General features: G+C 36.9%; 1 protein-coding gene across 2 annotated transcripts in view; it reads left to right on the top strand.

The window, feature by feature from the left end:
- Positions 1–23533, top strand: part of PRKD1 (protein kinase D1) — a 116153-nt gene extending 92620 nt beyond the window's left edge. For both annotated transcript variants that reach the window (XM_063160447.1, XM_063160448.1), the window contains 11 exons: positions 1017–1140; positions 1914–1991; positions 2564–2843; positions 5146–5198; positions 6275–6347; positions 7306–7412; positions 7834–7995; positions 9328–9426; positions 10473–10740; positions 20273–20358; positions 22569–23533. In XM_063160447.1, coding sequence (XP_063016517.1) covers positions 1017–1140; positions 1914–1991; positions 2564–2843; positions 5146–5198; positions 6275–6347; positions 7306–7412; positions 7834–7995; positions 9328–9426; positions 10473–10740; positions 20273–20358; positions 22569–22787 — 1549 coding nt within the window. In that variant the 3' untranslated portion in view covers positions 22788–23533. The remainder of the gene's footprint in view (positions 1–1016; positions 1141–1913; positions 1992–2563; positions 2844–5145; positions 5199–6274; positions 6348–7305; positions 7413–7833; positions 7996–9327; positions 9427–10472; positions 10741–20272; positions 20359–22568) is intronic.
- The last annotated feature ends 2267 nt before the right edge of the window (positions 23534–25800 follow it).

Raw genomic sequence — 25800 nt, forward strand, 5'->3', positions numbered from 1 at the left:
CGAAGCAGGGCCACCTGCAGACATCTACAGTCACAACAACTTTGGGAACTTAACATATTATTCTTTTCCTAACCACTATCAGCCCTTTTTTGTTGGAGTTGTTGCACCAATAGCTTTGCTAGCAGGGCATAATACAGAAGCAGTTCTGTGCTCTGTTTTCACAATGCAGCATCACTGTTTAAATTTCTGCCAGAAACAGCCAAGTATTCATGTCTAGGACTGAGCAGATTGAGTCCATATACCATTACACAGAATCTGCTTTAGGAGTTGCTAACTCTAACAGCGAGGATGATGGGCTAGGTTGCCTCTGGTTACTACTAGATTTTATCTGCTGGTGCTGTCAGGCATGCTGTCACATTCCCATGGCTTCCCAACTTGCTGTGTGTTGGCTGAGTGGTAGAAAGTTGCAGTGTGCAAACCCTACCAGGCAGTAGGGTTTCACCTTTAGTCTTTGACCGTAGAGTAGCTTAAATCTCTTTCTCTGAGAGGTTCCAGCAGATTCTCTGCTGTGGCTGGCCAGGGTGTGTGCAGCGGGGCAGCTGACATGTTTTCTACTCTGGCATCACTCCATTGTGTGTTTGAGCCCAGGCAAGATCACAGGACAGTAATCTGATGGACAGTGTCTATGTAGGTTGTGAGGGATTCAAGATCAAGTACTGCTCTGAATCATGCATAGCACAAGCTTGATCAGTGCTCCCACAGCCTAGCTAAGGCCTTAGTCATTTGCCCATTTTCTTAGCTCATCTTTAGAAATATTTTGGAATAGTGTATTTAAGCCTTCAGAAGGTCTCTGACGTTCCCTTGGTGTAGCATTACAGTCTTTTTTCTTTGTAATCTCAAGATAATTTAAATGACAAAACAAAATAGTGTACAAACCAGGTCGGCTAACAATGATAAAAATACATGTGGATATTTTCTATGTGTGTGTATACATGTATTCTGATTTTAAAGGTTTTTTTTTTCTTTCTGTCCAAAGTTATCTTCTTTTTAAAAGCCTTTAATGATTTATTCTTAAGCCCTTCAACCAGCAACAATATTCCATTAATGAGAGTGGTACAGTCTGTGAAGCACACAAAAAGGAGAAGTAGCACAGTAATGAAGGAGGGTTGGATGGTTCACTATACAAGCAAGGACACACTGGTAAGAAATGTCACAGAAGACCTGTCTTCCAGTAAATGTTATGTTATAGTATGGAAACAAATTCTAACAATACTCAGACAATTTACAGTCACTCATGTAAGGCATTTTTTGCAATTTTTATGATTCCTGAAGTCCCAATACGTACCATAACTGGGACTGGCACTGCTTGTGAGAACAGGAGACAGTTAAAACATGCAAAAACCATCTAAATAAATCCCTTGCATTATCATAGGCAGCCAAATGTAAAATCATTCTTAAGGAAGTGAAACCTAATGTTAAAGGGTTCTGTAAAGTAGCTTTACTTTCCAGCTGCACTTTCTCTGATACCTTACTGCCAGTTAAATTGAGACTTTTGTAAAGTAGGTTTAGTGTAGAAAAAGCCTATTTTCATTCTAACCTGCTAAAAAATGAATAAAGGCTTCAGTATGTGACCTTCAAAATTGAACTGGGGTGTTAGAAGGGATACAAGAAGAAATTTCAATTGCATTAGTATCATGCATATCAGCAAATTGTGCTGAATGTAATGCAGACAACAGAATGAAATTTTAAAATTTTTAAACTTGTACAATTTTAACACAGCTATTCCTGAAATAGCAGAGCATAACAAGAGGTCTATAAATTCTAAATTCAATTAGAAAGTTTTCATTAAAATCTTGTAATAGTAATTGGGTCTTTTATCGTTTACAGTACATCTCTTCAAACTAAGGAAACAGTTTGGCAGTGGTGCTTTTGCAAAATGAACGTTTCATTAATTTACTTGTTTTTCACTGCAGAGAAAGCGACACTACTGGAGGCTGGACAGCAAATGCATTACACTTTTTCAAAATGATACTGGAAGCAAATATTACAAAGTAAGAAATATTTTTCAACCTCTTTTCATACCAGCAAAATATAAGGACTAAATCACTAAATTGATGCTTACTAAAAGTACAATAATAGTGTAACTTCTATCTAGTTTTTGGTTCTTTGGGTTTTTTTTATTATTTAAGCTGTGTATGTGTGTTTTGCTTTTCAAAAACAAGTCTTTGATCAGAAAGGTATCAGCTCACAAGGACCTATAAGATGTGTGTTGTGGAAATGAAAAGTTTTTGTTTGAGAAGTCAACAAGGTTTTATTTTCTAAAGGAGTTTTCTTAATATATGGATGGCCCTGCTCTTTCTCTGAAGGTACCTCTCTACTGTCTTTGATAAGTTCATTTAAATAATTAAAGTTCTATTTAGTCTTGGAAAGAAACATTTAGTATTTTACCATCAACAGTTGTCTTTGTCACAGAGTTTCAGGTTACAAGAGGCTTTTTGTTTGTACAAGAAGCATGTGGTACAAAGCAACAACTGATATCATAAACTAATCAAGTAAAGCTCATGCTGAAGTTCTTTATGTTAATAATCTTTGCACAGAACGTAAAATATTTTTTTCATTTTAGGAAATCCCATTGTCTGAAATTTTGTCTCTGGATCCTGCAAAAACTTTCACTTTGCTGCCTCAAGGAGCCAATCCTCATTGTTTTGAAATAAGCACAGCAAATATAGTCTATTACGTTGGAGAAAACGTAGACAGCGTCTCAAGCGTTCCGCTGAATAACAGCGTTATCAGCAGCGGCGTGGGCGTCGATGTGGCGCGAATGTGGGAGATGGCCATACAGCACGCCCTGATGCCTGTCATCCCCAAAGGGGCGTCCTCTGGCTCAGGAGCCAGCCTGCACAGTAAGTCTGCTCATTGCCTCCCTTTCTCATAAGGAGAACCACCTCTCGAGTGGCATGGCTCAGTCCTCTGCACACCTTGAAAGGATGCATTGCACAGCTGGTAAAGGCTGTTCTGTCATGGGTTGTCACTTGTCTTCCGTATTTTAAACACCATGGTTTCTCATCCATGTGTTTTCAGTAGGACATCTGTATTGATATACAAGATGTAGATATTTTAGTAAGCAAATAGTTATGGAATTAGTAAGGCCTCTAATTCAGGTTTATGTTGTTGGTGTGAGGAATAGCCTCCCTGTGCAAAGGGATGAAATTTTCTGAGCTCCACTTCAGAGCTGATAGATTTTTTTTCTCATCCTGACTGTAATTAATGTTTCTAGCTGTCAGCAGAAGCAGCTCTTCAGTCTTTAGGTCACTGCAGCACAGATGATATGCTCCCTTTCATCATATTTGGCTGTACAGCTGCCTCAAACATTGTCCCAGGCTGAGATGGAAAGAGCTCAAGTGTGAAGAAAGCTATTCTAGGCACAAGGCATGTGTGTTATCCAGGACCAAAAGAATTGAATATATCTTAGCTTCCAATTTACATACCTTTGTGTAATTCTCTAGCAATGGTGACAGTTTATGTAAACCAAATATGAGACCTGTTTAAATCTGTCTTGGGTACTGATAATAAAGTAGCACAGAGCAAACAATTCCTCACCACTAGCCGTGTGCTGCTGTGGCTGCTCTGTACTTCTGTTCAGCCTAGTGAGTGTGAAGAGAATTTTGATATGTCTACATAATTTGGATTAGACCTTTTGTTGCAATATGCACCCACTTTAGCACTTGACATCTGGATGCTGTTAATGCAGCACAAATGCTAATGAGACCACAAGCCCTTCAGGAACCAAGTAATACAACAGGCTGTGGCATTGCTTCTCCAGGCACAAAAACTCACACATCAGATTAGATCAGCAATGTCCTTTGCTTTCTCAAATGGGAACTTGTATAAAATAGTGTCAAATTCTGGATGTCATTTCTGTCAGACTAGTTGCCTAGTGCCCCTGGTTTGAGTCCACTGTAGATAAACAAATCACCAAAAATGCTGTACTGGGCATGACAGCTGTCTTATCTCCCTCTTGGGAAGTTTGAAAATTTTCTTTACAAGTTAGTAGCTGTCTTTGGGTTATATGTGCAAAAATTAAGGTTGTTTGAGACCTTTAGAGCAATTTCAAAATTAGTGAGAATGATAGCAACCTTCTTTCTTTTGCTCAAACTCTAAGACTTGTCTTTGTCCATGCATTTTTTCATGTAAACACAGCAGTGCATATATTTGAAGACAGATTGGCAATGATTAAAAGCCTCTCCATAACTGAAACATTCTATGCCAAAAGCACTCCTCCTAAGGAAAGGGAATAGGCCATGTTACTCATGTTACTTACTGCAACTAAGATTAGTGTTGATGGGAAGTAGCAAGTGTCTTCAGTGTGTAATATAGGACTTATAGTAGGGTACACTGTTTTGAAATTTTTACTTAAACAAATAGAAATTCAGCATGAATGGGATTCTACACAGAAGTAGGAGACAGAAGTGACCATGCTCCAAAGAAGCATGCTTTCCTTCCCAAAGTATTGTCTTAGTGTAATGCAGTTAGCAGTAGGCATATGCTGAATTTTGCCTCAGTAAGTTTGCAATTCAAATGCTTATGACATGCTTATAACATCCTAAGCTCCACATTGGTAGAAGTTGGATCTGATGTTTCTTTTATTGCAATGCAGGTGCCAGGTTTTGTTTCCATTATGTCTGTTTTAATTTTTAAGTCTTAATAATGTCTGTTAAGCCAGTTGAAATGTGTATTACTTGTAACAGTATGCAGTCTAATTTGAATGTGTATTTGCCTTCATCTGAATATCATCAAATACGTTTTAGGTGACTAAATAAATGAAAATTATTATTAAATCCCTAAATTAAATAACTAAATGAAACCAGTTTAGTTGCAGTTGTTACTTGGGTGCAGCCTCAAAATAAAGCCTGAAAATAAAATGGGAAAAAGCACTAAGAAGCTTATTATGAGACTTCACTATTAAAAAACTTATTAATGGATTGTATAATTCTGGTTTTTCCCCACACTGCAAAGCTGTTGTTAAATTCATGTGTTGTGGGCTGGTATAATTTTATATTAGCTGGTAGACAAATGTGCTGACCTAATTGGTCCAATTTCTAGAGCTGTCAGTAGCTACTGATGTAATATGAATGTCATTTCCTATTACTACATGTTTGAACTAAAAGCACAGCAATCTAAAGTATACTTTGCTTTCTTCCCCAGGGGATATATCCATCAGTATCTCTGTGTCAAACTGCCAAGTCCAAGAAAACGTGGTGAGTGTTCTCTTGATGCTGGTGCTAGACATGCTATTATTAAGCTGGCAAAGTCATTGATCTGATTTTCAAGCGGAGTGTTAGGGGAGTTCCCATCAGCCATTTCTCATTTACTTTGAAGAAATTAACAAACAATTAGCTTTTTTAACTTTTGATAAAAACCATCTTCGCGGCACCTTTTCTTGAGATGCAAGAATTATGTGTGGGTAATTTCACAGGCTTTAACTGTGGGTCTGTGTAGGATGTTAATTACCAAATGGAAAAGCGAGGTGTAGAAATACTGGTTCATGGAATTTGTCAACTGAACTTTGTAAAACTGACCACAAAACTTGATAAATATACCATTTCCTGTCATAACTGAGAGATCAGATATTCTTTTTTGTACAGAGATGAAACTCTGTGTATGCAAAGGAAGAGTTGCATACAAATATCAAAACACAGAGAATTCTGGGTTTCTTTTACTCTAGGACAGTTAGACATAGGTCATGTAGTCAAGTTAAGCAGTCACACTGCTTGCTTTCTATCTCATGGCAGATGGAAAAAATAGATTCTCCCTCAAGCCAGCTAAAGCTTTGGGACAGCTCTGGTAGTTGTCAGAAAAAGATTGCAAAAAGATTGCCTGCTAGGGATGTGTCCATTTGTTTCTTAAAAAGTAAGACAGCCTTTATTATGAACTAGACCCTCTTTTACTCTGTTGTATATGCTGCTGGTTAAATATCAGGAAAATAAAGCTGAGCTGCAAGATTTGATGTTTGTTTGAGTCTCCCAAATGAATCTGCTAACAGCTTGTGCTTTAGCCTGTGTTACAGCACTGAGAAATAGTGAGACATGAGACTGCCTCTCTGGCACAAATGGAATATTTCACCCCTCTCAGTGAACCTGTTGAAGATTCATCAGCTTTTACAGCAGTTACAGTTACTATGGCTTGTAAGAAAACACACCGGAAATTTTTGGCAGATAATATATTTTAAATGTACTGTACTAAAAGGATGCTACTTCCCACTAGAAAAAGCAAATGAAATGCAAATTTTCTTTCCATATTCTTAGGGCTTAATATCTGTTGTTTGTATAAACAGGATATTAGCACTGTATACCAGATCTTCCCAGATGAAGTTTTGGGATCAGGACAGTTTGGAATTGTTTATGGAGGTAAGGCTTTGGTGTGTTGTACAATTGTGCTTAAGATAAAAATTTTCTTGAATGGGGAAAATACTTGGACTCTGAAATGTTTTGTTGCAGAAATTAGCTGTCTGTTGTTTCATTTAAGACATATACGTTCAACAAAATATATCTTTAGATATATTGCAGAAATTGCATATATGTTTATATTTTATGTGTTTATATTTTGTGTTGATGAAGTAATTTTGTAGATTGAAGTTTTCTGCCCAGTGGTGGGTCAATGTCCATCAATAGCTTCATATTCTCTGTAAGTTCTAATAAAGCTGTTCTTTTTGAGAAATGTAATGCATGAAAAAAACATTATTCTCCCTCTGTGTTTCTTTACATATTCCAGTGAGGCATTTTTTTTGTTTCTTCAGTAGCTTGTTAGAATCTTTTTATTTTCTTATTAATTTTTCCTCTCTCTCTCTTCTCCTTTTTTTCTGCAGTTTTTTGGGGGATGTATTTAGTTACAGCTGTTGTTTGAGACAGTGTGAAGTGAGAACTAACAACAAATTTCTCACTGAGGTATCTCTGACTCTCTGATAAACCTGGGACAGGCACTAACATGCCTGAAGGCTATCACATATTTCATTTTTTGCTAGTGTGGAGCTACCAGTGAAGGACTAAGGCTACAACGAGCCAGTTGCACAGAATGCAGCTGCAGCTTACACATATATGAGAATTAACTTTGCATCTATACTGTTGAAATGTAGAGCTAACTTTCTCATGTTTGTTTTTTACATGTTTAAATGGCTTTGTCAGGTGATAGCAAGTTCTGTTGTCAAAGGGTAGAAAGAAGAGAAATGACAGAAAACTTTTAGTGTCTTATCTGCAAAACAGGTCTGAGGATTACTTGGTTATGGCCATTTGTACAACCCATTAAAAGGGAATGCTTTTCATAATTAATCATGTTAATTGATAGAGAGCTTTTCTTTTATTAATGCAGGAAAGCATCGCAAAACTGGAAGAGATGTTGCCATTAAAATAATTGATAAACTAAGATTTCCAACTAAACAGGAAAGTCAACTTCGTAATGAAGTTGCCATTTTACAGGTACTTTTCTGTTGTTTTTTACTGTATTAGCTCCATTATTTATTTCGGTAAATACCAGATGATAATATAATGATTTTAATTTATAATCACTACTGCCTTTGCAAAAATATTAGTATTTTTGCTGCATATTTTCCATAAAAAGCCAAATGGGTCAGCAATGTCACACAAGGAGTTACAATTTCTGCAGTTTTAAGCACCAGATGCAATAAGGAAAATGTATGTTAAACTAATTTGAAATTCATACATTCTCCTGTACTTCCCGTAGAAATTTTGTCCCTGTGCCCTCCAGGTTAGGCACACAATTTAAATTGCTGAATACTGAAACATTATCTGGTTTAGGTGGCAGTGTTAAGTCTGAATATGCAATGATAAAAGCTACTGATCATATTGAGAAATCCAGTGCTGTATTTGTCTTTAATAGAATCTTCATCATCCTGGGGTGGTAAATCTGGAGTGTATGTTTGAGACACCAGAGAGAGTCTTTGTTGTTATGGAAAAACTCCATGGAGACATGCTGGAGATGATCTTGTCAAGTGAAAAGGGCAGATTGCCAGAGAGAATAACTAAGTTTTTAATTACTCAGGTAAGAAATTAATTATAGACCTGGAAGGACATTTGAGGTCAAATATTATCACTATCAACATTATGTTTCTTCTGTTTTCCTTTTGACATATTTTACCTGGCTGGTTTATGAAAATCTGAGTAAAACAGGAGTGATAAAACAGCTTTCTTTACATGACTCTATGCTACTATCTACATTATAGATAGTAACCCATTAAGAGGACTTAAAACTGGACACATATAGAGCTGTTGGCTGCTGGATGGAGGGGACATCAACCTACAGTTTCTCATATGATGGAAGAATTAAGCACAAGAAAGGAAAGCAAACCATTGGAAAACTACAAAAATAAATTTGAGCCTCTTGAACTGCCTGGTATCAAACCACTGCAGTTCATACTATACACTGTTAAACCTATTTTCTGTGCTGAGATTGGATCTCAGTGCTACCTGTGTCTGAGTCTGGATTCCATTATTACTTCTGTTAACAATTTGGTATGGGATTTATTTGAGCTTCCTGTTGTTATATTCCTGTAATATTGTCATACTGTTTCTTTGGCTGCCCAAAATACTGGTTTAAATTTAGAGACACATGTTGGTAGTAAGCCACCTCACAGTCAGAGAAGCCCATGTTTCAGCAGTCAGGAAAAATGAAAGTAGCAGGAGCAACTGTACTGTGGTGTTTAATATTATAAATTCCTTATTTGTTGTAGAACTTAACAGGTTTCCTAGTTTCCAGGCTTTAATGGGCAAAACTGCCACCAGCTTTAGAATTTGATTTCTTCTGTTCACAGGTTCATTCAGCCTCCTCACTGTTCACTGCTCTAATGCAATGGCAAATTCTGTCAGCCCCTGACCAACAGAAGTTGAATTAAAGCCACACAAAAAGGATGGATATGTCACACTATCACTATATTTATGTGTTTGTAACAGAACAGAAATACATACAACACTCTGCATTCTTTCTGCCATCAAAAACACTTCAATTGGATCATATAATATTTCTGTGAAATGTTTTTGGTTGAATCTAGATATGAAAGGTCATTCTGCAAATGTTGCTACATTTAAAGATTTCATGCACAAAAAAGTAAACAAATACTTAGAACCCAGTTTTTAAAAGATGTTTATAGTGTAAGCTCTTGGAGAGGGAAAAATATTTGATGCAGTGAAACATCAAGAAAACCTGAGGCACAGCATTTTGGTTTTTGTTAAGTTGATTTTTTTTTTCATTGTTGATATTCTTGTAAAAGGTACATTCTTGTTGAATTGTTTTTCTTCACACCAGTCTTTGCTTCTCTGGTCACTGATACTGTTCAAACAATATAAAACAACCATAATTTGATTTCTTTATTCACAGATCCTTGTTGCTTTAAGACATCTTCATTTCAAAAATATTGTCCACTGTGACCTCAAACCAGAAAATGTGTTATTGGCATCAGCTGATCCTTTCCCACAGGCAAGTAAAAAATACCCTTTCTTAAGGTAAATTATTGTAACTAATAGGTATTTATGTAACCTGCCTGCACAGAATTTTAAGGTAAGAAAAATTGATCACTTATTCAAGCTACTTCATAAAGGAGTTGTGTTTGAAAATCCTTGATTCTTGTCATTTGTTGAACTAGATATAATTAAAATATTGAACTAGATTTTCAAGTGTGACATAGCTACTTGTGTGATCATTTCTAATTTGCTCACCATTAAGCACAAATTACTTGGCTAGTTAATTTACTCCATAAAGAAAATTATTTTTCTGAAAGTTCAAATAGGGCTCATGAAGAACAAGAGCTTCTTCTTTAATTCTATACATTTAAATGACATGTAGATCACAGGACATTTAAATACACATTCTGACTGGTTATATTTCTCATTAAAAGGTGTTTTTATCAGCTTCTGTTACCTTCAGTCTACAGAGTTCATCTATAATTTCCCTCACTCACCCATTTTCAAAATGAATACTATTGATAATTTTTAGATAATATCGGTATCAGTAATTGGAAGGGAAGGATCTGTACTGAGTTGTTTTAAGTGAGGATTTTCAAGCTGCCTAATCTGTTACTTTGTAGAACTTAGACAAGGAAGTTTGCAGAGAGGCAGAGTATAGCTAGATCCATAATAAAATAAAAGTGGAAGTTTAAGAACTAACTTTTGTTGCTTGTTTTAAGAGAAAGCCATAGGTAAAACATTTTTTCTGTTTGCTGTGTTCTTATGCTGTGAATGAAAAGTATTACTATTTATTACTACTTTTATCACAAACCTGAGCTGTTGAGCCTATCCACAACAGTGTTTTATTCATGGAATGAAGGAACAGAAGAGATACAATGGACTGGTATTCCAGTCTACTGTTCCAGTGGAATAAGAATATTCCTCTCAAAGAGGAGTTTAAAAAAAAGTACCCTTGAAGGAGCAGTAGAGATGCATCTTGCAACTAACTGATGATTCCCCAACTGTGTATTTGATAATAAAATTAATGTATGTCTTACTATAGGATTTTTCATTAAACAGGTAAAACTTTGTGACTTTGGCTTTGCCCGAATCATTGGAGAGAAATCATTTAGGCGTTCAGTTGTGGGAACACCAGCCTACCTTGCTCCAGAGGTTCTGAGAAACAAAGGCTATAACAGATCTCTGGATATGTGGTCAGTGGGTGTCATCATTTATGTAAGCCTCAGTGGCACCTTTCCATTCAATGAAGATGAAGACATACATGACCAAATCCAGAATGCTGCTTTCATGTATCCACCTAATCCATGGAAGGAAATTTCTCTTGAAGGTAATACCTGTTTGTGGTCGCTCTTATTTAAGTGCTCAAAAGAGTGGATGTGTTTTGCTTTTATATTTTTTCCTTTTCATAATAGAATTTAAAAAAGAAAAAAAAAATTCCAGTAATGTAATGTGTCTGTTTTGTGCTATCAGCTGCTTTAGGCATTTCCTACAGAGCACGTGTAGACTGCATATGGCATAATCTCCTAGCATGGGATCGCTCCAGGAGGTGTTGAAGGAGGCTCATAACCACCTACAGATGAGATTGCTATAGAATCTGTGGGGAGCTTAAGCTGCTGTAATTGGTCTTGTGTATATTCATTTATGTACCTCATCATTCAGCTCTATTGCATCTGCAGTCTGTTTCTTGTTCTACTTGTTCCAGTAATTGAGTTTGGTTTCAATTGGATGCTGTACTCTGATATCTTTGTGTGGGGAAGATAAAAGTGAACAATTCCGTAGACGAGGTTTCAGGAACAGTGTGAGAAAATGTCATACAAGAGACTTTATGCAGGGGGAAAAGGCTTGGAGATAACTGTGAGACCTTTGAAACTAGAGTTCTGGTCAATGGCATCAAAGACTTTTGATAAAAAACAAAAGAACAATGTGACTAATTCACTAGGAACATCTTTAAAGAAGGTAAATTAGTTCTATTAAAAATGTGTCTAAACACAACTAAGTAGGCCATTTAAAAAAACAGGCACTTCTGGTTTCACTAACATTTTCACGTACGTAGCATTTTCAGGCAATTTGATTTTCTTTGGGATTTTTTTTTTTTTAGTCCAGAGTTCTGCAGGATTGTAAGTCTTAAAGCAAAGAAACATTATAAGCATCAGACCTTATATCCTTTTCTGAACTGTAATATGTGCCAAACTGAATTACAATACTAGCCTTTATAATTTCTGGTATTTACAGTATCGTTTTTCTGCTTTTCAGGTGATGTGTTTAACATACTGGTTAAGCATAGTTTAGAGTAGTGTGCCTAATGCTTACTAAATATTGCAGCCATGTGAGATTCTCTTCTGAAAATGCTCTGAGAGCATTGTTTGTTATTTTATCTCAGTGGCAGATGAAGTTTGAAATCTGTTGGAAAAAAAAAAAAAAGCTATAAATCTGCACAATTACACACTGAAGTTCTCCTGAACCTCCACACACTTTGATATGTAAGCTGACAGAATCTGTTGGCAGCAATGCTTTATCTGTCGCTAGAGATAAGCAAACAGCAATCAACACAGGGGAAGCTGCAAGAAATTGTCTCCCACAAGTTTCTACTGTGGTAGACAGAAGATCAATTTTTGCACTCAGAGGTGAAGATTCAGTAGAGCACCTACAGAAAACTCACCTACTTGGGTGTTATCTCTCCATTTGTAGAATCACAGCCTTCATTAAGGGTTGATGGATAGCAGGCTGCAAGCATGCAGAAGGGAGGAAAACACACTTTAACTACTTACTAAATTAAAATCTGCTTATACATTGTGATTTTATTACATATTTTGGATTGCTCAGTGATGAACCACTCTATTGTGCTAAATGAAAACCTGGAAAATGTCTGAAAAGATTCCATTATGTCTAACAGAGGGAGTTGAAGTCTCGATCTCTGTACAAATATTACTCGATAAGGCTGATTTTTCGAGCTCAATTTTGAACTCAAATTCCATATTACTTAGGGAAAATAAAGGAATGTTTTTCTCAAGTCCTGCTTCACTCTCCTGCACAGATTGTGAGAGGGCAGGAGCTGCCCCTGTGGACCTGCTGGCTCCATCCAGTTTCTGTTACCTCTGACAGTGCAGCATGGTTAAAATGCAAACCTGTCCTGGTGTCCTAATGCATCTGATCTGATTGCAGTTCTGAACTGTGCCATGTTAATTAATGCCACAAATGACTGGATCATTTAGGGGACAAACACAGATTATTTTAAAGGTTTTATGAAGGAACTTCTGCATGCCTGTTGCAGAGATTGGTGCTAAGGAAAGGTGAACAGCAGTTAAACCTTTTGTGTCATGTCCATGATTATTACTGTGACTCAGAGAGCCAAATGCCTAAAACCTCTTGCAACTGTAGCTATTCCAGTGCTCTCTTCAGACCACTGCTCATGTAAAAAGTTTAAGAATGGCTAAACTTCGTTATTCCCATCTTCTATTTTTATTGTAATCAGAGAGGGAAAAGCATTTATTTCTTTGAATTCAAAAGATAGCACAGCAGTTAGAGTGAATTATACTGTGTTTAGTACCATTTTGGGTTTAGTGCATACCACATGCTTTTCCTGATACTTCCTAAACAACAGCATATTAATTTGTGAGCTGGAAGGCAGAGGGTAGCAAAACTTTAAAAGAAAAAAAAAAATGAGACTCATCATATGTAAACAATGTGTCTGGAAAAGTAACAGCAATGGTAAAGTAGCCTTAATATTCCCAATATATGTTACTTAGTCAATTACTGGTCTTGAAGTAAAATTGGCTTTTCAAATTTTAAATTGCACTGATGAGATGATAGATTAATAAAAACCACATGACCCATAACAATTTAAACTACATGGTAATATAAATAATGTACTTAATGTCTAATGGATTCAGAGGAAAAGCACATGGAGCTAAGTTGTGTCTTAGAGGAAAAGTGGGCCATATTGGGTAATATTCTGGTCAGCGTTAATTTTCTTGATAGTAACTTTTTCTGTGGCATTTTATAGCAATTCTTAAAATCTGCAGTCACAAGCCAAGAAAAAAGACAGAACTTATTTGAAGATAATATTTTCTGAATGCTTAATATTTTTAAGTCACAATCAACAGTTGTCTTCTCTGCCAGTCATTTATATGGTCTAGTCATTCATTGAGTCCTCTCTTTCCATAATGTGTCTGTCTGATGTCATAGCCCCTAGATTAATTTCATCAACTCTTCCTGATGAGAAATCTAGCTTTTTTGTGTAATGCTTTGTCCTTCCTTTTATCCATTTAAGATATCCTTTTATCCTACTTAAGAAAACAAAGACTTTTCAGTTTTGTAGGTTTCTCCATAGGGAGTTCTGATTTTTGGCTAAGTGGCTGCATTTTTCCATATTTTTCCAGTAACTTCACTCTTTCAAAAGAACACATCCCAAAATCTGATTCTGTTTTGAGATGTCTAAATAAGATTGTAATACCTTACTGGAGATAGGTAGTTTTTGTGGTAGATGTTTGGTATGTTTTAGAAAACCAGGTTTTGTTAGAGCCGTTCAGCAATTCATTGCCCAGTCTATTTCTGCTCTCTCTTCAGTGTTTGTCAAGCCAGGCCGCATTTCCAAATTCACTGAATTGCTGTATGACAATTTGAACTTAATTCAGTCCTCATTGTGGCATTTTGCTAGATACTGATGTAGAGGAATCTACTTGCAGAATTCCTGTCTATTTTATAACTTGAAATTTCACATGTCTCAAACATGGAACCTGTTTTCAACAGCTTTGCTGTTTGTTTCCAGTTTTAACCTTCCAGTCTACCAAATTTGCATCATCTCAAGAGATTTATTTTTACTTCACTACATGACACAAGAAATAAATATTGCTAAATATAAAGATAGAACTCCATGATGGATTTTTTCTCTCTATCTGTTAGTATATTTTATGTACTATGACTTCACTGTGGTAGCTATTCTTTTGAACTGTATGGTCCTAAAATGTGCTGTATCAAGACTGGAATTATTCATAGTGTGTTTCATTCTGCTGTCCTATTTTCATAAAACATTGTATTCATAATTCTTTTTTCATCAGCTACCACCAATACAGCTATTGCTACCAACGTGATGGGCTGTGTAATGTACATCACACATCATTAATTAGGTGCTTCATATTACTTAATATTATTTTAATAACTTGGGAAGAAACAATGCCATTCCTATCATGCATTAAATTTGGTCATGGTGTCCCTGTTACAATGCTTTGTAGTCATATATAAATACCATGGCTGCCTTTGAGTCAGTATTTATTTATACTTCTTCCAGCATAATGCGAATAGAAACTCTGAGTGCTTCACACATTAATGAGAAAGTCACATGAATGAATGAGCATTGAGTATCAGGAGGTCAATGCATGTTATAGCTCAAAGATGCTCTCTGCCTCTGTAAATGTTTAGCTAGCTGTTGAAAAGGAGGTCTTGGCTCTTCTTACACATTTGCTTGGATAAAGTAGTATTAGGAAGCCTCACTTGTAGGGTACAGCTTAGAATTGATAAGGATTTCTTTTGAGAGCTGAATCTGTGTGCCTGAAAATCTCAGCCAACTGAAGATCATTTTATGCTAAAATAACTGCATGTACACTGAAGCATTTGTAAGCAAAGCTGTATTGACTAGCAGCAGGAAAGGGATGTGTGTGTATGAAAAAATTATAATAATGATGACCTCTAATCAATTAACCTATTCTTAGAAAAATCCAGGGTCTAGGAAGTCCTGGACATCCTGTATTAGTGGAAGCAGCTTAAATTTGTACAAATGATGGCAGGAAGAGTAGGTAGTATTCTATTTAAAATTCTTAATCAATTATAAATTTATCATTAATTTAAGACTGCTTTTTTTTTATATCCTTCAGGTGATTTCTTGTTTATAACTTATGCAAAAAGTTTAAATCTGTAGGGAAGGACTAAATTAATGATATGTTTGTAACAGGGTTTTAAGATATTTTGTAAACTTTTGCATTTATATGCAGGGCACGTTCTAGCTGAGTTAAAGCAGTCATTCCTGTGAAAAGCAATTATTCTGTTAATTTGATACTTAGAGTGAAAATTGTGGCTTTGTCCGTACTACAATTAATTATTAGGCATATTAATAAACTTGCATAAGCAGTATAGAGCCTTGCATAAGCAGTATAGAACCTCCTGACTGTGGAGGTTCTTTCCAGTGAATTGAAAGAGCTATCTTTCCTAAAATCAAAGGGATACAGAGCTTTCTAAAGTTTGCATTTGAATTTTTCTGTCAGGGATTCTGTGAATGATCACTTGTCTAAAAGGCCAGTACTCATTCTGCTGGAGAAGTTGGCTAGTTTATTCCCTTTAATAAAGTCTCCAGCTCCTAGAACTTTATAAGTCTTCAACTGACTTGCACTATCATGAAAGGTAAGCCAGGAGCCCATAAAAAGGTAAACAGGAGTCCATAAAAGTGTTAGAAAAAGCACTTCCATAATCCTCTCAGAACTTTCACTCAGGTTGCCTTCTTGGTGATAACCTGGTGCATTCCCCTAGATTGTGTGCAGAGCAGAGGTGTTCTTTCTTAATGCTCTCAATTTACTTAATTATAGATTTCACAGAGGAATACTATGAAATTTTATAAAGCTCCTAAAATGTCTGGTTTACTTTAAGGATTACTTTAAAACCTGATTTAAAATAAAAAATCAGTGAAAATTAATGAAAATACTTAAAAATACTATATAGTTACTACCCTCTCCTCAAAACTGCTTCATCTTCCTAGACAGAATATTTAATTTTGTAACAGATGATGCCCAAATTTTGCTCCCTGAAGTTGTATGTTGAAAATAAATGTTAATGCCTTTCAAATTTTTATCTTCATTGTTTTTAAGCAGTCCAACTCAAAATTTAGTCGTCAAACAATTATGTGTATTTTTTTTTAATTCAGAAATTGAGTGAACATGCATCTTATTGTTCATTCATTTTACATGAATTGCAGCCAGACTAAGCTTTGTAGGATAGTGGCTGTCAGGATGCTGTCAGAACAGGATGGGGGTTTTGTGAGTTTAAACACAGAGAAAAACAGTGAACTTTTCACAAGTCTTTTAAGCATTTTAATTCTAGCGCTCACAATCTCGTTATTAGACTTCCTAGATTCTTCTTTGCTTTACCCTGCCCTGTTCTTTTGTTGCCTTGCCTGTATCTATCACTTGCATCTTGGCTACTGTTACTCAGACAAAACTCTTACAGGTTCAATAAGTGGCTTTTCTTGAATTGCATGATTTCCTGATAAAAAATAGCAAAGACTCTTTGCTGTTGAAGCTTTTATTTTCTTCTTTCACCTAAGTTTGAAAACTTTGAGTAATAAAGCAAATAAAATTGTATCAGATAGTTTGAGTTTCTACTTCAGATGTTCTTCTAGTAGGCATGTTTAATTTCTGCTTATTTATTTATTTGTGCTTATTTCTTAAGAGGCAAGGGATAGACAAAACTTTCCTGGCAAAAAGAACTCTAGATAAAAAACAAAACGAACAGCAAAACTGGTCACAGAGACAGCAATATTGCAGTGGTGAAACAAACAGCCTGTCTGTGTAAACTGTTTTCAAGTGCTTGGTACTGACAATTGTAACCATCCAGGGAAACTGCCTTTTCCCCCTCATCATGTTTTTCTTCCCTGTCTTTTTTTGTGCACCTTCTCTAGTGATTTTTTTCTAGACCAGTCCCTTTCTGGTCTGTTCAACAAGCCATTGGTAATTTCCCCCAAGAATACAAAGAAATATGTTATTACACATAATATATCCTTGTCCTGAAGTGAAAAAGGGGCCCCTCGTCCTGTTGTAACTTGAGGGAAGTTGAATAGCTAAATATGATATCCTCACTTGTGAGGCTCACAGTCATATCTGCCTCCAGTGGGTTGCACAGAAGGAATGTAATAGAGACATTATCAACCCTCAGTGGGTGCTTGACAGTTACTGAGGCACATGCTGGGAAATGTGCACCTACATCACAGCAGTTACCAGGACAATCAACCTCTCATCCAGTTCTTGACCTGTTTTCCAAACTGAGATTCATAGTAAATGATTGAAAAATGAACTCTGAAGATCATACACACCCAAATACCACTGAAAATAGTAAAGAAATGGTATCCCTACTGAATTCACATTCAGCACTGGCTTATATACCAAAAGACAGACTGAAGTCTTACCCTTAAATTCAGCAGTATTAAAGTAAGTTGGACAGTGTTGCAGAAGATGCTGATGTTTGTTGATACCCAGATCTTCTGCAGTGGGTAAGGGACTATGTTTTCCTCTTTGAAACATCAGATAAAAACAACTATCACTACTTTTTGATAGGTGGCATCAAAGCCATTGTGTATGACTGACTTCCCAATCTCTTCCCCATAGCTTGGAACCTGAGAATGTCTCATATGAATAAAGAGGAAGAGGGTTACCCCAGTATTTTGGAAAAGAAACGAGTTTTAAGAATGATGCCGTCTGTCAGTAATGGTCCTACTGGATATCCACTGACTTTCTTATCCTACATACAGTTCACCAGCATTTTGAGAGAGAACAAAATAAACACGAGTTAGAAAATTTAGCATTAACTGTACTTGATGCTAAAAGAGTAAGTAGATAACAATCTGTTTGTCCACAATAGAAGAGTAAAATTAGGACCATCTGTTCCAGGAAAAGAATGGCTCAGAGCCTCTGGCAATGCTTTCTTTGTCAAAAGTCCTGAGATTTATTTTCTGTCATTCCCATGATTGCTCTGATTTCCAAGACAGTATTCATGACCAGGAAGTCAGGGCTGCTTTAGTGATAGTCTCCCATTGCCAAGAATAGGTTTGTCTATCAAATTAACTGCATAAATTCAGATAGACTGCCATGTGCATTCCCATTTTCCTGGATATTGTTTTCGTTGTTTTCTGCCCCATGACAGAAGCACACATAAAGCCCTAGATGGCAAATCGAGCCTGCAGAGAAGAAGCCTCTGTTAAAAAAGAAAAGCTTTTCCTTATTGTTGTACAAAATACAACCTCAGAGATAATTGGTTTAAAGAATTCTGTCCCATCTCATACTCTTAAAACAGACAAGATGATTATTCAGCTCCTTTAATACCCAGCTGGCAACAATATTCATCTGACGTGTTTCAGACCCGGTGCCCCTCAGTGGTGCCATGGGTCTGTGTTACTTTCAAGACCATCTTTCCCTGTCACCATGATATAAACAGAGAAATAAAGATGTAAACCAGCATACTTTGGACAAGCCAAGGGATAATGTGATGAAATGGAAAAATTGCAGGAATATTATCATTCCTTGTGGCTAGTCAGTTATTCTGGAATAGCAGTAACTTTCCACCAGAACTAATGCTGAACATTTAGCACCACCTAATATGATTTAACCTCCTTTCATTATAGCCTCTATTTTATTTTTTTTTTTAATGTTTTTCTGTAATTGCATTCAAAGCTCAGCAGTCTCATTACAGAGATTTTTCCAAATGGGTCACTCATTGCAGTTCCGTGCATTGGTCATTGGCTCACGGGTCTCATCCCTTCAGGCACCACAGCACACATACCTACAGGGTGAAAGAGTTGGCTTTGTTCAGCCTGGAGGAGATCAGTTTCCAGGGGAGTCCGTATAGCACCTTGAACTACCTAAAGGAGGCTACAAGAGACCTTTTACAAGGGCATGCAGTGATGGGGCAATCGCTTTTAACTGAAAGAGGGCAGGTTTAGGTTGGTTATTAGGAGGAATTTCTTGACTCTGACGGTGATGATACAGTGGGACAGGTTGTTCAGAGAGGTTGTGCATGCCCCATCTGTGGAAGTGTTCAAGACCAATTGAGCAATCCAGTCTAGTAGAAGGTCTCCCTACCCATGGTAGTAGAGTTGGATCTTCAAGGACCTTTTCAACCTAAACTATTCTGTGATTCTGTGAACCTCAGTGAATCATTGACTCCAAAACCACAGAAGTCATGAAATTGTTAACGACGCCCTTCTCACTTTTCTGACACTGCCAACTGTTGACTAGCAAGTAGAAGCAATGCTCAGTTCAAAAGAATAGTATTGCAAGACTTGATGACTTACAAAACCTGATTTCTCCACTCAGGGACTGGGAAGGCGTTGCTGTCAGTTGTGACATTGAAAGCCTAAGAAAAATATACACATATATATTGTTTACTGTGGTACCTGAAGAATGCTATTCTTGGGAGGAAAATGTTAAAGCTGGAAGATTTGGCAGCAAGGGAGTATTTTTACTTGAAATGACCTTGCACCTTGCTGCTAAAAATGTTGGTGTAGGAAAACTCCATTTATCATGCCTAATGTTGCTCATCCTCTGCCTCTTTTGAGAAGTAGAATTCACATGTAGAGACAGCACACTCTCACAGACAGGCTTGAGCCTCGTGCTGGAGAGAGATCACAGAAGCACAGCCGTGAGATGAACTGGGGGTGCCACAGCCCTGTGACACATCGGGGCAGGCAGTGCCCCCCTTCTGCCAGGATGAGCTGAGCCAGCAGAGCTGGTGTCCCCGTGCCTGTGCAATGGAATAAACCTTCTCCTTGCATTTCACCTGTGGCTTGGTGGTTGCCTTGGTTGCCTCCATGTGTCAAATCACACAACTGTAGACCTCACATGAGTTTTTTTTTCTCTTGAGCAGGATACGCGTGAGAATTATTTTCAAGCAACTGTTCAGTAAAACAGTTTTAATCCCATTAGGAAGGGTTGCATGGGTGCCTTCAGGTACATCAGCATTGACTGCAATTTGTAAAAAGCTGGAGTGAGAAGGGATAACTGCCCTCTTTTTACAAGCACCATGTCTGTGTAGCTCTCTGTTTGCATGTCCTAGCTGAAACAAATACATTTGAACTAACATTTTCCAATATTATTTCTTTTCAGCTATTGATCTCATAAATAATTTATTGCAAGTGAAAATGAGAAAGCGCTACAGTGTGGACAAGACGTTAAGCCACCCATGGTTACAGGTATTTCTCCAAATTCCATGGTTTTACCTTTGCATTTGGACTCTAAATATAAAAAAAAAAAATCTTCATCTTTAAGTACAGTAGAATCTAAAAAAATCTACTAACCTGAATACTCTACTAAGTTTAGAAGCTCATGCTTGTTCATCAATTTACCTATGGTTTCTCATTAATTTCTGAAGTATTAGATTCCAGCCTCATGCTGTCAAAATACATTTAAAAATATTTTATCATTTTTGTCTACTTAGAAAATTACGTATATTAAAAAACTCCTTGTAGTCATTTGACTTACATTATTTCATTGCCTGCAGTTTACTCTGATTCACTTCTTATTAAAATTATTCAACGGGCTTTCACTTCACAGTCATCACATAAACTAGTGAAATTGTGTGCTTGCCAGGAAAATACATTAACCACATTCAACTGAATTCTTCAAGTAAAAACTGAGATGTAAGGAATTTTTAAGATGCTAGCAGTCTCCGTCTTGTGTTCACCATATGATATGGTAATATGTTTTTTTTATCCTGGCAGCAGCCAAATCACTGCAAGTTCAAGGCCCAAGACACAGCAGTGAGGAGCCAGGGTCTGTTCCAGCATTCCAGCCAAGGAGCAGGGAGGGCTGGGGGCAGCCCAGGCCAGGGCACGGCGTCCCTCCCTGGAGATGAGGACAGGCTGAGGCCAGACAGATGCGTCAGCCTGTCAGATCTCCCAGAGGAGCTCTGTTTACATCTAGGAAAGTAGTCATGGTACAGGCATGGCATAGACCAGACACATAATCCCCAGTCCCAAAGGAATCTTTATCAAACCGGGAAACTGAGTCCTACTTCAGTGTGTTACAGCTGGTACTGTGTCTCAGAGTAGATGGTGACCTTCTGGTACAGGAGGAAAAGGGCTGTAACTGCCCACGCTGCACCCCACCTTTCTCAGGGATGTTTATCTGGAGCTTGCTCTCTTACCCTCAGATTTCCTGTCCCTCACTAGTTTTTTCCTCCAAGACCACTCCTCTGCCTGGCAGCCATCGCAGAATGCATTTGCTTGAGTCTGTGGGGACCAGAAGTGTCTGGGCTGAGGTCTACAGCAAGGATGCTGGCTGTCTCATGTGACAGGACAGGGTCCTTCTCCTCTAGATCCACTTTTATTGCTTGTGTACTAGTGAGTGGAGGTGAACTAAGATGGGGCAGTTCAGCAGCAGCTCTAGCCCCAGGGACGGGATGAGTACTCTGTCTAGAAGAGTCCTGCCTTGCAGACTAAGGAAAGATAACAGTGGTTATTTTTCCTTACAGGGCAGTGAGACTTAGTGGGGTTCTCTGAGAGGATGACTCTAAGAAATAAGCCAAAGTATATGTGATACTAAAGATGAAATCTTTATGCATTTACTTTGTTTAGGCTTTCTGATGCTTTGGCTATGTGGTTAGGGTTGTGTCTTAGGCTGAAACAAGGTGAAGGAGAAAAAAGAAAACTGGATACAGGATCATGAGGAGAGGGTTAGTCTGCATGGGGCTAGGATTGGCTCTATTACTGCAGCTTCATGTGTTCTTTGGGTGGGAATAAGAAAAGAAATTATTAAACTTGCATATTTTGGACAGTGCAGAGTGGCTGCAGTGCATAATGGTCTAAACAGCATGAGACTCAAACTAACTTCCATCCTTAAATTTGACTGTCAACATGGAGTTCCAAACTACCTTAATGTTTAGATGTATACATTTCTTTGAGGAAACCAGTAATTGCCCAAGTTCAGAAAAGGAGATTTTTCTAGCCCAAGCTGAATTTGTGTTCTGCATTATTATACTGAGATACAGACTTAGCTGTCTTGACTGATGCAGATCACTAGAATGTATTTGTATGATTTAAAGATGTTTCTTCTTCCTTATTCATCTTGTGACTAGAAGGAGGAATTGCTTTACCACCATGCCTCAGTTAGATATTATGGCAATCTGTACATATCTGTACATTTTGCAAAACAACCTGTAATTCTGTAAAGCTCAATGCTATAATTGTGACAATTCAATTAAATTAATTTATTAAAAAAATTCTCTAGAGGTGAAATTTATATCTTTAGGCAGATTTCACATTTATATAAGATTTTTTCCATTCTAGAGCAATAGGGATGATCCTTTGATAGCTGAGTTAATAGCACTTTGAGTGTTATTGATAGCAAAGGGAGTATAATTTATTTTAGGAAATCTAAAAGTAATACCGTTATTCTTTTTCAGGACTACCAAACCTGGTTAGATTTAAGGGAACTGGAATGTAAAATGGGGGAACGTTACATTACCCATGAAAGTGATGACTCCCGGTGGGAACAGTATTCAGAAGAACATGGATTGCAGTATCCAGCACACCTTATCAGTCCAAGTGCTAACCATAACGAAAACACCAAGCTAGAAGAAACAGAAATGAAAGCCCTCAGTGAGCGTGTCAGCATCCTTTAAGTTACATCCCCTATAATCTGTCAAAACACTGTGGAATTAATAAATACATACGGTCAGGTTTAACGTTTGCCTTGCAGAACTGCCATTATTTTCTGTCAGATGGGAACAAAGCTGTTATGCTGTTACACTGTTGATATATCTGAGTTGCCAAGACAAATCAACAGAAACATTTTTGTGTGACCAACTGTGTTGTATTTACAAAAGTTCCCAGAAACACTAAACTTGTTATTGTGAATGATTCATGTTGTATTTAATGTATTAAAACCTGTCTCCACGGTGCCTTTGCAAACTAGTGTTTTTCTTACTTGAGCCTCATTTTGGTAAGAGAGAACTTTCCCGGGAAGATCTCGGGGGTATTTTGTGCATCGTTAGTATTGTAATTGTAAGCAAACTCTTGAAGAGTAGATTATAACTGCTGTTCTGTGAACAACTTCTACCATTTGGATAAAAGCTTTATCTAGTGTTCTAAAAATAGAAAAGGCAAAAAATAATGAATTGCATAGAATTGTACAGTTTCAGATAACCTGTGTATTTGTATGTTCATGTATATAGATACACATGCACACAGTATAACTTGCTCTTAAGCCTAAATGCCTTAGTAAAATATAAACTGCAGCATGTCAGTTGTTATTTCCCCTTTTCTTAAAATATTCTTCTCTATTATGAATATTCTCTAATATGTACATTCAAAAACTAAATAACGTGTTGACTTTGTGTATGTTTTCAATAAAAGTCTTGTTAAAATATGTTCATTGATGAAACTTCTTGCTTAAAATAACCCTGGAGTGGCATCAGAAGTATATAGAATAAATTAATTCATCATTAAGAAGAAGCGTGGAGGTAGGTGGGAAAATGCTGCTGGACAACCTCTGTTCCTTTCACACATATTTTACGAGAACCTAGTGGGTCTGATTTTGTTCAGTTTTGAAACACACTGAGGGAGTGGGAAAGTTGATGCATTAAAAGAATTTTAGTTTTTTGAGAAATGCGCTGCTTGGGCTTTTCCACTGAGTTCCACTGAACTGCAGATCTTGCTCTTCTTCTCCTGAAAACTTTAAAGATGCTAATTTTCATTTCTAACTATTACTTAGACTACCAATGCTAAGCTATTTAGTTTTAACAGTGAGAGATATTCTGGCTGCACTATAAAAACACGTGATAGAGGAATTCACTGAAAAGCTGAAATTTATTCTATGCCGTTTTCTGTCTTGGAAAAACAAACAGTTAATGTATAGGTTGTAATGTAAGACTGAGGTTAAAAATGTAAAGATGCATTGGGCTAGAGGCGGAAGTATGCAAAGAGCTAATAGCCACATATGGTAAAGCTCCACTGCTCAAATATTGGCTTTATGTTAGAGTCATGAGCTCTTCATTAGATAAATTCGTTCTTTCATTGAAGAAGAGCTTTGTCCTGAGAAAATTTTTGCCAGATACACAACATCACTAAAAACAGAAGAATTTTTCCTCTGTATTTTACACCTCTGCTGGACATTTAGTATGTACTATAGAGGAAATGAAGAAAAGGCACCTCTATTCAAACAGAAAAAATTATATTCTAGAAAATTAAAAAGTACTGTGAAAAAATATTTATAAATCTCTTCCCCTTCCTCCCCACTTTCTTTCACTACTTCCACTTCCAAAAAAACCAAAATCCTTTTCTGCTTAAGGTCTCTCATAATCATGGCCTTTTGACATGTTCTGAAGAAGTTCTTGTTGGGCAAGGTCAAACGTGTCGACTATTCTGCCATGCTGCATTTTTCTGCCATATCTATATTTTCTGTCAGGATGTTCCTCCCAGACTAAGTATTGGCTAATCGTTGGCCATTGTTTACTTTTCTTTCAGCCTTAAGCTTAATCGTCAGTTGACAGTAAAGTAAACATGAAAATAGAGTTGGGCTGAGTATCAAATTTTCTGTTAGTAAAAGTGCACGTGCTTGAGTATATTTAAAAGTAAATCCACTTACAGGTGCACTGGTGGACTCATGGATGTAGGAAGATTATATCTGTTCCATTCTATGAGTACTCCAGGGGTCAAGTCAAAGAAACTAACTTTTCTAAGAGGAAATCAGGAGAATTATCAGTCATATAAACTTTTTTCAGATGCTGTTATCATGACTGCTCATAAGGAGCCCGCATATCACAGAAGTGCATTAATTGTGTTGTGTCATTCCCTTGGTATTAACCAGTAACAGATTTAAAGTTCTGCTTTCATATTGATCAATTTAGATGAATGGGGATTTTAGTAGTTGTCTTGGTTTCATTTACAATTAATGTACTAACTCTTGAGCAAAGGTGGTTTTCAACAAAATATTCTCAGAAATATAAATTAACATACCGGCAATCTGTTCCTAATCTTGGACAGTAGTGTAGAAATTAAGTGAGAAAGGAAAACACTGTAATTTTCAACAGCATGTCTAAGAAGGTGGGTGACAAAAACTGCAACTTTCAGTGAAAAATGAAGAACATTGAGTACTTCCACTAAATCCCAGTGTCTGCTGATTTCTTCCATAACAAAGGTTGTCATGCACATGTCTTTGATCAGCACAGACCCATGTTAATCAACTTTTTCAATCTCATGGAGCACTTTCAATAAACTGTTTGCCAGTGGAGCAGAGACAAAAGTATAAATAAATTTCTTTCCTAAGACTTTCTGAGTAGTCAGTAAACATGACTTCCAAGAAACTCTTATTACTAGGGGCACATTTCACTTTTTTTCCTCTCCATGCCTGTTTTATTTTTGTTAAGGTTTTTGAGTGCTGAAACTTGCTTCATCACTTTAAGAAACTTGTGCAATATTCATTGCTTTTCAAAAATAATCTGCCTTTAGCCAATATAATACATTAATTTTTTCCCTGCTGTTGTTCAAAAATATTACACTGTGAAATTTGAGTTCTTTGCATTTGAGCCAGACAGATGAATTCATTGATTCCTAACTCGTAGCCTAAATGGAACAGACACATCAGCATCAAAGTGTACTGAAGCAAATCTGGGGTTGTGTTGTTCTGTATAATTT

Source organism: Melospiza melodia, chromosome 6 (genome assembly GCF_035770615.1).
Source record: "Melospiza melodia melodia isolate bMelMel2 chromosome 6, bMelMel2.pri, whole genome shotgun sequence".
In the NCBI taxonomy this organism is placed as follows: Eukaryota; Metazoa; Chordata; class Aves; order Passeriformes; family Passerellidae; genus Melospiza; species Melospiza melodia.